At 41.8% G+C, this 11472-nt stretch overlaps 1 protein-coding gene across 1 annotated transcript; it reads right to left on the bottom strand.

Annotated features, from left to right (window-relative positions):
* Positions 1–64: 64 nt before the first annotated feature.
* LOC117821216 (ATPase family AAA domain-containing protein 3-like) lies at positions 65–10149 on the bottom strand. The gene is made up of 16 exons (XM_034695327.1): positions 9853–10149; positions 8853–8929; positions 7285–7386; positions 7111–7170; positions 6957–7026; positions 6427–6592; positions 6194–6263; positions 5883–6038; positions 5056–5112; positions 4825–4950; positions 3792–3916; positions 3557–3608; positions 3400–3470; positions 3105–3272; positions 2651–2759; positions 65–2561 (listed from the first exon to the last, which is right to left on the bottom strand). The coding sequence occupies exons 1-16, from the start codon at positions 10049–10051 to the stop codon at positions 801–803; spliced, it is 3369 nt and encodes a 1122-aa protein (XP_034551218.1). The 5' UTR covers positions 10052–10149; the 3' UTR covers positions 65–800.
* Positions 10150–11472: the final 1323 nt, after the last annotated feature.

Genomic DNA, 11472 nt, shown 5'->3' with positions numbered 1-11472 from the left:
GACTCTTAAAATGGTACGGATGCCCAGAGGAGAGAAAGTAAGAAAGCAGGACACGAGAGTCGGGTAGTCTTAGTGGTCCACACGTACTTTTACTCAGACTCCTGCAAATCTACAGTCCAAAATCACACTATAATCTTCATCTAGGCATTCTTTGCAATCATTTTACAAGCAGAGAGACAGACACACAGAGACAATCAGAGGTGAAGGATTTAGACTCACAGCTCAAGAGTTACAGCTTTGTATCATTTACAGTAGTTTTTCATCATAGCCCTTTTCACACATGCACTGCACTCCTGAAAATACCTCGCCACTGTCCGGGTAGGCGTCACATGTGAACACAGACAGACACATTTTTCACACAAAATTTATTCTGACATTTTCCTGACAGCCCTCATGTAAAATCTCTGTGCAAAGTCGTGGTAAAAGTCAGGAGAACATAATGTACAAAGGTGCAGAGTGATGACATCGTTCACGTTGAGCGGGGCGCCTCTACTTTAATCTCTTTACTGCTTACCTCAGAGTGCTGTTATGATTTTCTACTGATGTGTTAGTCTTACAGAAACATGTTTAGTGATAAGAACCCAGAAATGGTTGCAGTTACTGACCCCTCTTCCTCTTTCTATGCACTAACAAGCTGCCCCCCTAACCTAAACCGTACAGAGTAAACAGAGTTGTGAGAGCACATCCAATATAGAAGTGCGAAAGGCAAGTACCTGAAAATGTCAGGGTCTGAATAACCTGAGATCATTTAGAAAATGTCAGGAGGTCATCTGTGAAAAGAGGCTAAAGATTCAAAGAACTCATTTCTTTGGAGTTGGCTTGTCTTGAGGTTTGTTGCCGTCATCTCCGCTCTGTTTGGGCTTCTCAGCCTCTTCGGTGGTGGGAGAGGGAGCTGATGTGTCTGCGACTGGACTCTCAGATTTCTCAGACACAACGGACTCTGCATCAACCTTGGATTCTTGAGTTGGAGCAGCTGCTGTCTCACTGGTGGCTTCAGGTACTACAGTCTCGACTGTGCTGGACTCGGCTTCCTTGGCAGCAGGAACATCAGCAGTCTCAGGCAGCTTCACGTCTTCTGAAGGCACAGGTTCTGCCTCCTTGGGTGCTTCTGCTGGAGCAACCTCTGCCTCCTTGGAAACTTCCCCTGCTGTGACTTCTGTCTCCTTTGGAGCTTCAGCTGGACTGACTTCTGCTTCCTTGGTCACTTCAGCAGAGATGACTTCTTCACTGGCAGCTTTTTCTGGGATGACTTCTGCCTCTTTAGCCACTTCTGCAGGGATAACTTCGGCTTCCTTGGCAGCAGTCTCTGCAGTGAGAGTCTGATCCTTTTCGGTACTCTCAACAGCAGCCGCCTCAGACTCTACTTTGGCCTCAGTCTCCACAGCGGATTCTGTTAAAACACCCTCAGCCTCTTTGGGAACTTCTGCCGGGGTGACTTCAGCTTCCTTTGCAGCAGATGTTACACTTTCCACCTCTTTAACAACCTCTGCAGCTATGACCTCAGACTCTGTGATCACCTCTGTCACTGTTGTTTCAGCCTCTTTGACAACTTCAGATGTTTCAGCTGCTACCTCACCTGCTTCCTTTGCAGCCTCACCTTCCACTGCTTCCACTTCCTTGACGACTGCTGCCTCAATCTCTCCAGTGACAGTTGCCACAGCTTCAGCCACTTTGGCGACATCAGCTGCAATAACTTCAGCCTCCTTTGCTATGTTTGCCACGGACTCGGTTACTTCAGCTACATTGGTTGCGATTTCCTCTACAACCTTTGCAGCATCAGCTCCGGCTTCTGTGGCAGACACAGGAGCTTCAGCTTCTACACCCTCAGCTGTCTTAGCTGCTGATTCGATTTCCTGAACCACAGACTCCTGAGCGAGTCCAGCTACTGCAGCTTCTGGCTCCAGGACCTCTTTGGAGAGAACAGCGTCTAGCTCAGTCTCCAGTTTTTCTGCATCCTTGACTGCCTCTGTGGCCCCGCTCTCTTGTGCAGCTACCTCAGCTGCTGGTTCTTCTTTACCCACAGCAGCAGCTTCTTGGACAGTGGAAGCCTGTACGACCTCAGCCTCTGCGACCTCTGTGACTACATCCTTCAGCTCAGGAACAGCAGCTGTGCTTTGAACCTCCTCAGTCAGGTCCTTTATGGCCTCAACCTCTTGCACCAGAGGGACAGCAGCTGCCGTCTCAGCAACGGCTTCGACTGTCCCTACAGCTTCACTCTCTTTAACCAAAGTGGCTGCCTCTTTAAGGATACCTTCTGCCTCTACCTCTGTAGGTACAGCCGCTGCCTCTGCCTGTGCAGCACTGCTCACAGCCTCTATGATCGGGAGAACCTGCTGTATAGTCGGAGCTGCATCTTCGGGTTGTGCGGTCAAAGCGGCCTCCTTGGCTGCAACTCCTGCAGCCGTCTCCTTGGGGATGATGACACCGAACTTGCCGACCCCTTCACCTGCTTCCATCAGCAGCCAGTCCATTTTCTGTGCATGCTGCACGATGGCATCGTCAACTCTTGCATCAATCATGGCTTCGGTCAAAACTCCATCTTCAGAGGAGTAAGCGGCAGCCTTCCAGAAAAACAAATGTGATTAAAGTTTGGCTCTAGATTTGTTTCATAGTGGGGTCATATTTTATGTCAACATGCATTTCTACTCACCTGCCAGGCCACGCCGAGTTTAGAGATTTCACGACCAGACATGCCCTGTGCTCGCGCTGCGATGTCCGAACACTTCAGGCCATAATCGAACTGAGCCAGCTTTAATCTCCTGTTGAGTTAAAGCAGAAAGGTTTGCACAGTGATTTAATAATGAGTGAACGAGGAGCTCAACCTAGTGTCTTATCATTGATCATGCATTCATGTAATGGTTTCAACTGGCCAATGCACTCTGCAATGGTCTCTGTATACTTCTGTGGACTTAAACACCATTTCATGAAAGCAATAAGCAAAGGCTCATACACCACTTTGGTTCCAGGACTGAACACATTATATTCACCATTATGCAACTTGAGCTGGCAAGGCTACCTCAAGGGACCAATGCTTTCCTTTGCAGCAGTAAATCACCTCTGCCATGGAGCCACAGCTGTTATTGAAACACAGTAAGTGTACTCACTGTCTCCCTGTAGTGGCAGGACCCAGAACAAATTTGTCGAAATACAGGCGCACCAGTCTCTCCCTCTCCTCCAGACCCGGTAACGCAAAGTTCACAATCTCGTCAATGCGGTCGTTGATGGCCCAGTCAAACTGCTCCGGCTGGTTACTAGCGAGCACCAGCATGAACCTGAGGAGAGAGAGAGAGAGAGAGAGAGAGAGAGAGGCTACTTAGACCTGGTCAGTGACCTTTTCCGTCATGGCGATAACCTTTTCATGCTCAGCCATGCACAGTGAATAATTTAAAAGGTACCAACTTGTTGCTCTGCTCCCCAGTGCGGTACAGGAATGCATTGAGGGTGGCTCGAAGGTCCTCACTGATTTTCTCCTGTGATGCAAAAATCATGACTCATGAATATATGATTAAAACACAGCGCGTCATCACCATGCGTATGGCACTGCAGCTGAACTCACAGTGGCTCGCTTACGCAGGAAGGCATCAGCTTCATCCACGAACAGCAAGACGCTGCAGAGAATCAGAGAACATCAAAGGGATGAGATTAGAAGCACATTTTGCTTTAAGGCCTTCAATGTAATTAGTCAGTATAATGACACAGCTCTGTATATAACACAACATATGGTCTTCACTTATGAACTCTCAGGGTCAATATCAAACAGACGGTTAAAAGGAGCAAATTAAAACGCCTACCCTCGGCGGCTGCTGCTGGCCCAGTCAAACACCTTGTGCATGGCAGTGACTCCATCGCGCCCCATGGGTGCCACGTCCCCACCTGTCATGATGGCAAAGTCCATCCCTGAATGAAGAGCCAGTTTCTGGGAGGTGGTGGAAAAAGTGTGTGTATTTTTGTTAATGGAAAACAGTCAGGCAGAAAAATAAATACACAAATAAATTAAATAAATAAATTAACTATAAATGCATAAAAAACTGAAACACTTTTTATTGAATGAAAGAAATGACCCAGATCATTTCTGTAGTATTTTCTGAAGGCAGCCAATCACTGCTCATGCCTCATTTGTTGCGTTTCTGAGGAGCTATTCTTCCATAGGTTGGATTGTTAAATGTAAACACGCTTGAATATATGCAAAAAGTCACTATATTTAACTGTTTAATAAAAGCAAAATATATACACTACCAGTCAAAAGTTAGAAAACACCTTCTCATTCAAGGTTTTGTATTTATTTTAATTGTTGTAAACACTGTAGATTAATACTGAAGACATCAAAACTATGAAAGAACATATATGGAATTATTGAATGAACAAAAAAGTGTTAAACAAAGCAGAATATGTTTTAGATTTTAGATTCTATAAAGTAGCCTCCTTTTTCCTTCATGACAGCTTTGCACACTCTTGGTATTCTCTCAGTCTGCTTCATGAAGTGGTCTCCTGGAATGGTTTCTAATTAACATGAGCCTTGTCAAGAGTTCATTTGTAGAATGACTTGCCTTCTTAATGTGTTTGAGACCATCAGTTGTGTTGTTCAGAGGTAGGGTTAGTACACAATGGATAGCTCTATTTGACTACTGTTGTAATCCAGATTATGGCAAAACCAGATTATTTCATAGTTTTGATGTCTTCAGTATTAATCTACAATGTGGAAAATAATTAAGATGAATAAAAACCATTGCGTGAGAAGATTTGTCCAAACTTATGACTGGTAATATATATTAAAAGAAATAAGACAGGACAAGGAGAAAATATTTGAGTTTGATCCAGTCATACCTTAGCAAAGAGTGTCTTTCCAGTTCCAGGAGGCCCGTACATCAGGATGTTTCTGTACAAGCCTTTGTTCTGCCTCGTGTTACGAGTAGCGATGGAAATGTCCCGTACACGCTCCTCCAAAGGTGCCTGTGTAATCCACGGCAAAATGACAAGATTAAGCATTTCTCAGAAAGTTTTAACATAAATGTTACAAAACAATACATCAAAAACATCAAGCAGTTAATGACTCACACTGAGCACGACGCCCTCTAAGGCATCCTGCGGTTTGCTTCTCAGACGCCTGGTTGTCTGAAAGTGAGGAAAACAGAGAAATTATGCCGGGATCATAAATAATTTAACAGTCATAAACTGAGCAGATGAAATATATCTTACATCTGAGTTCTCAAAAAATAAACACAGATAAATAAAGACATTGCTTGGTATTGTGCTCAGCTTTTACAGAGAGCTGCATCATTTCAGCACTTTATCACCAAGGAGTGACTCTTCAGCTCGACAGCGAACAAACTCTATTCATGTAGACGAATCAAACTTGAGGAAAGAATCCCCAAAATAACTACATTTATCACACATCAAGCTTTGTCATTTCAGTGTCTAAAAATAAAACTTGAACGTAGTAATTCATTTTCCACACATTGTTTCAGAGCTGATGGCTTTTTTGTTTTGGTCATTTTCATGTTCAAATCTTACACACACTGTCTATTTAGTCTGATTCATGGACATGCTGCGGCCAAAATATGAATTAGCAAATCCATTTCAACAATTTCTTGACAGAGAAGAGATCTCATGTGCTACTGGCTGTCACAGGCTGATGTCAAAGTCCTAAATTAAAAAGAGAAACCAAACATTTCACTGTCACTTGTGAAAAGCTTTTACACATAACAAAAAGTTGAGGAAAAAAAGGGTGTAAGGCAGATTAAATTACATGCAAAAATGCCTAAAAAGTGACACTATTGCCACACAGAGCCTGCATTGATATGCCTAGGGGATGATGTAAGATAGATAGTTTTGCAGGCCTCACAATAAAAAGGGGGAAAGGAAACATTTGGATGTTGTTTGACCTTGATTGGATGCTTCATGGCCTCTACCACAGTTATCCTGGAGGTTTCTCGGACCAGAGAGGGTTTGCCCAGACGAGCCTCGAGGTAGCGCCCGGCCACCGCTGTGGCATTCCTGGCAGAATAAACTCCTGCAGCTAAGAGTGTCAAACCAGCAACCTGTGGGGGATGACAGAAGCAAACACACACACACACACAAATCTTAAAACATACTGTAGGGAAAATGGAATATGACAACCACGGTTTCCCATAATCCTCTGCAGTCCTCCTGTGGTTAAAGGGTTCAAAGTCTGACAGGTCTGACATGGATTTACCGTGGCTGTGAGTTTGTCCCAGTCAGAGACGAAGCCTCTGAATCCCTCCCCAAACACCGCCCCGGCCGTCCTGCCAGGAACAAAACACAATTATCACACCGACCGCCTCCACTGTGGCAGAAACACTCATAGCCACCCTCTGAGACTTCAGTTTAACAGCTGCGAGAGATACCAGAAGATAACATGTCAGTTACTCTGGAGATTAGGGAGGGTGCTATGTCATTTGCCCTCACTTTATAGATTCAAGGACAGTTTGTCTGTGTTCAGCAGCTTTCAGGCGGATCTGTTCCCTGATCAGGTCTGCGTTTTCCCGCTCCACCTGGGCTCGGGCTTTGGCCTCGGCTTCGACGCGAAGCAGGTCGTTCTTGTGTCTCAGGTCCATCTCATGCTCGATGGTAGCTGGGAGGAAAGGATGCAGGAATTAAAAGCTGTGTACGTATAACCTCTTCTGTCAGGGTTTAATGTAATCAGTAAGGTTTCAAAAGTATTACACTGATGAGAAAAACTAGATTTAAACTATCTAAAGAAACAGATCCTGCGTTCTGAATAACTCCCATACGATAAAAATAAAGCATGTTGGCTTAAAGGGCCTATAAGTAAGATACAGTTTCCACCAGCCTTGTCACAGAAATGACAGTGGTCACATTATCCTTATGATGTGACTACAATTCTAACCCATTCATCTTTGAGCAGGATGATTCAACAACTTAAACTTCACATTATTGGTGATTGAATAATGTGCAAATGCAAAGGTTCCTTCTACCTTTTCTCATGGCCTCTTGTTTCATCACAGACTCCTCTTGTTTGCGAAGGTTCTCCTCAGTGAGGAATTGCTGTTAATGTAAAAACAAACATTAAATGTGTGTTTTTTTCAGGTGTTAAGGTATCAAAGTGAAGAGTTACTTTAAAAGGTTTACCTGTTGTCTGAGCTGATCGTCATATCTCTGTCTGGCAAGTTTGTCTTGATACTGTGCCCTCTAGAGGTGATACAGAAAATGATTCATACATTTACATGTGTAATGCTTATAACTTTATGTATAATGTGTATTTTAATATCAGAGAAGCATGTGATGTTAAGTCTTTTACTGTACCGCCTGGTGTTGTTTTGTCTCCTCTCCAAGTGTTTTCCGTCTCTCCTCGCCCTGGAGGTGGATCTGCTCGCCCTTCAGCTGCTCCAAAGCTGCTTCATATTCCTGTTGAAGAGTTTAAACTGACATCAAGGTTCAGAAGTGACAAACTCTAAATGTAGTTTCATTTGATAGCAGAATCACATCACAGGCAGTGTAACTATATTTTGCAGTAGCTTACAGGTGGTTAAAATAAATTGATATCTGTAATATTTCATATTAATTCTATTGTTTAGTTACATTTTTACCATGTTATGTGCAGCTAACTGTATCAACAAATTATTTGTGTAATAAAAGGAAAGTAAGCAGCAAGTTCTATATTTTTCTGGGAACTGTTTTAGGTATTCAAATAATTCAGAACCACTTTATAAAAAACAAAACTATTACATTCTTTGTGGTCGTGCAAAGCTGAGATGGGACGTTTTTTTATATTCTCTTACAGTTTTTAAAGTTTAAACCTCAATTTTTAAAGCAAACAAGAACATGTGAAGTATCAATTTGATATAGTTTGTTCTTATTGTTATTAAAAACAAATATCAAGAGAATCTGGGGCATGCAATATAAAGAAATGATGCACACTCTTTACAAAAACAGAGCCGACATGTCCTGCACTTTTTTATAATAAGTGATGTTTTTTAGTTTTTCTTCTGTCATTGTATGTGTACAAAGGGTCCTTCTAACTGACATGGCATTTTTTTAAACACATATTGTTATACTTATATTCTGGAATCATTATCAACTGGATCATTTTGTTGGAGTACTTCTCTATGAAGGTAGATATGTTGCAAAATGCACGAGCTTGTAGACTTGGTTTGAGAACCTGCAGAATACGATTTGAGAACTTGTGGATCAAAAATCTGAACTTGTATGTTTCATTTTTCACTTGTAAAAAAAAAAATCACACATGTGAGCTGAATTTGAAGTAAAAAAAAAATACATGATAGCTTGTGGAAAAAATGTGAACTTGTATTTTGAAAATTGCAGTGCAAGAAGTGTTTCAAAAGTCAAGCGCGCAGATTTGTCACTTTGCAATGCGAGAAAGCTCATTTGTGAAGTTACAGGGACCGATTCGAGAGGTTGTAATCACTGAGTTGTGGTTGTAAATAACAATCTACACATGTGAATATTGTTTTTGTGACTGTATGAATATTTTTTACAAGTGAAAATTTTCAAAATACAAGTTCACATTTTTTCCACAAGCGACCATATTTTTTTTTCTGTAACTTCAAATTCAGCTCACGTGTGTGAATTTTTTTACGAGTGAAAAATGAAACATACAAGTTCAGATTTTTGATCAACAAGTTCTCAAATCGTTTTCTGCAGGTTCTCAAACCAAGTCTACAAGCTCGTGCATTTTGCAACATATCTACCTTCATATTCTACTTGTTTCAGTGTTAGTTTGTATCTTGCACAACACAGACTTTCTGACTCTGATCAGAGGCCCTGTAATGGTTTGATCACTGACACTGCTCCATCTAAATGGGTTCTTTGTACAGACTGTGTGTAATTAATCCCCCTCCTCAAGCACCTACTTTCACTTTACTCTGATGCTCCAGCTGTACAGTCTGCTCCTGCATGCGAGCCAGCCCCAGCGCTTCCTTGGCATTTCCTGTGGTAATAATTAGGAAAACAGTGTTTCCATCATTAAGCCGTTTACATTTTACAACCAGGACATTTATGGTTAGACTTTTGAGTGTAATAACCTGTTGATAGCCACCACTAGATAATTTAAATGAAGCCTACTTGTCAAATGTACTTGTGGAAAGTACAGCAGACATATGAAGGCTGAAATAAAGAACAGATGTGTACTGTGCTTGTCACGCGCTTGGTTAAAAATACTCCTATACAGCAACAACAGCAGGATGCATGTTCTGAACAGACTAACATGAAGGGAATGATGTGTGGGACAGGTGAAAGGCTGATCTTGCAAGGACACTTTGTTCCCTCTTTGCTCTTTGACACGCCCACCAAACCTCTCCATGTGCAGCGTAGAGGTCAAACAGGCGAGCACGCATGTCGCAAGTATGTACGGCATTGTAGGGGGAAGGGGATCTGAGGGGCAACAAAATATGCCAAAGTCCAGGAACAAAACTGGAGAAGTGCGATAAAATAAATACAGCTCATTAAGCCAGATGAGGCAGGGGATGTTATTGTGCAGCTTCTGCCAGCATCTGCTCTATAAAAAGTATTAAAACGTGTATTATTATCTGTATGTTGATGCAAAGTCTAATATGAGTAGGCCGAATTAAACTATGGCCCCTGACAGTTTAGTAGAGCTCTTAACCTTGCCATGGAAAGTGTGTTAATTTACACATGAGACACTCAAGTCTCAGTTTTGACTATTGTTGTATGGGATCTGGCTAAAGGGACTCCCATTCAGAAAAGTACAGAGCGTGCCAGTGCGTAAAAGTTTTTCCATTCCAGCAAACATAGTGAGAAATACATTATTTAGGTAAAATGAAAACTTTATCATGAGGTACATACTGTTACTTTGCTCAATTATGGTTTAAATATAATAATTTCATTACGCACGTGATTTGTCGAGCTCCCTTGCAGCCTTTGCAGCTCTCTCCAGCCCAGTGGGGTCAAAGTTACTCCACTTATCCCCTGGTTTGTCTCCCCCGGAGCCTCCAGCTGCTCCCCCGCCACCTTCAGCAGGAGCACCCGCCGACTGCTCCTCCATCGGCGGGGAAGACCCGGACTTTTTCCCCCATCCGAAGAGCCACGACATGCTGCTGCTTCAATGGAGTCTGGGCAACAGGCAGCACTGAGGGTTTCTAACAGTACCCCCACCCCCTGTGCTACTCTAACCCATGCTTTTCGGACGAGGATCAAGCACACTAGGTAATACAAGGCCATTTCCGGTCAAACTTTCAAAATAAAAAATAACTTGTGGGGATACCTAGAGACAATATTTAGTACAACATGAAATAGAAGGAAGGAGAATGGATGAACTATAGATGAAACACAATTTGTTGGTGATTTCAGTTGGTTTAAAATGGCCTTCTTCATACATATAATTCATGAGACAGGTATATTGGAGAAGAATGACTCCATCACAAATGTTGCCACTAAATTATTTTTTTCACTTAGACTTAGACTTTAAACTTTTAGACTTTAGATGTTATTGTCCCCTAAAGTCTAAGTATAAGTGGGGGAAAAAACTAATTTAGTGGCATAGGATCAAACTTTGTTGGTTTTGTAAGAAGGCTACTTTAAACTGTGACTTTGATCAAACATCTTTTGAGTCCTTAAAGAATGAAGCCTATAAATGTTCATTCTGCTACTCTGTTGTGTTTATGGAAGCCATTTCAAGCAAAAACACTGTTAGATAGTCAATGATAACGATTATAACTATTCAATGATTATTCAAATACCACCAGTGCCTAATTATTCCTATTTTAAAGTGTATTTCTGAACTTTTCATGCCTTTATTGAGAAAATAGGATAGTGGACAGAGAAACAAACTGGGAAGAGAGAGCGGGCACGATATGCGGCAAGGGGCTATGGATTGGAATCAAGTACCTCTTCAGAGACTGTGTCCTTTGCACATGCTTACTCTTGAATTGATAGGTTATTGTGATGTGCAATGGGTAATTGTTTTAATTGTGTGATTATTGTATTTAGGTTTTGTAGGATGAAATAAAATAAGAAAAACTAAACTTAATTTAGGAAAGCAGATGTAACGAGGGTCTTGGCAGCTCTTTGGGTTGAGCACTGATCTCACAGATGAAAGGTGAAGTTTATTTCTTATGTGGAGAGTGGGTGGTGAATGCTCACTTTGATTGGTCTTGTGGATTGAGATCACTGAATAAATTAATGTCTACATACAATGTTCCCTTGACCTTGAAATTCATTACCATCAGAACAGCTATTGTGTTGGTCTCTGTCAGTGATATGATGCATATTAAATGAGATCAGCGCATCAAAATAAATCATATATAAAACCGACCACAGAGAGTAGCTTCTACCTCTATCTGGCCTTTAATAAAAGCAACAACAACAGCTGGTATTGCAGCATGATACCAGTAAGAGCATGTACTAGTGACACAAAATCTGAAATATCTCATTATGATGGATTGGATGCTTCATGCTGAGACAAATGAGGTATTTAAAACAAAAATACATCCCCAAATTTAAAATAAAGGAAGC

Source organism: Notolabrus celidotus, chromosome 11 (assembly GCF_009762535.1).
Source record: "Notolabrus celidotus isolate fNotCel1 chromosome 11, fNotCel1.pri, whole genome shotgun sequence".
In the NCBI taxonomy this organism is placed as follows: domain Eukaryota; kingdom Metazoa; phylum Chordata; class Actinopteri; order Labriformes; family Labridae; genus Notolabrus; species Notolabrus celidotus.
The sequence above is the reverse complement of the archived record's forward strand: the minus strand, read 5'-3'. Positions and strand labels throughout refer to the sequence as shown.

What these genes read in the sequence shown, in the direction of transcription:
- LOC117821216 (XM_034695327.1), bottom strand. Translation starts at nt 10,051, where the DNA reads ATGTCGTGGCTCTTCGGATGGGGGAAAAAGTCCGGGTCTTCCCCGCCG. An exon ending in AGCATCAGAGTAAAGTGAAA is followed by an intron (nt 7,387 to 8,852) that starts GTAGGTGCTTGA and finishes ACTCTTCAACAG; the next exon opens with GAATATGAAGCAGCTTTGGA. An exon ending in CCTGCCACTACAGGGAGACA is followed by an intron (nt 2,760 to 3,104) that starts GTGAGTACACTT and finishes TTAACTCAACAG; the next exon opens with GAGATTAAAGCTGGCTCAGT.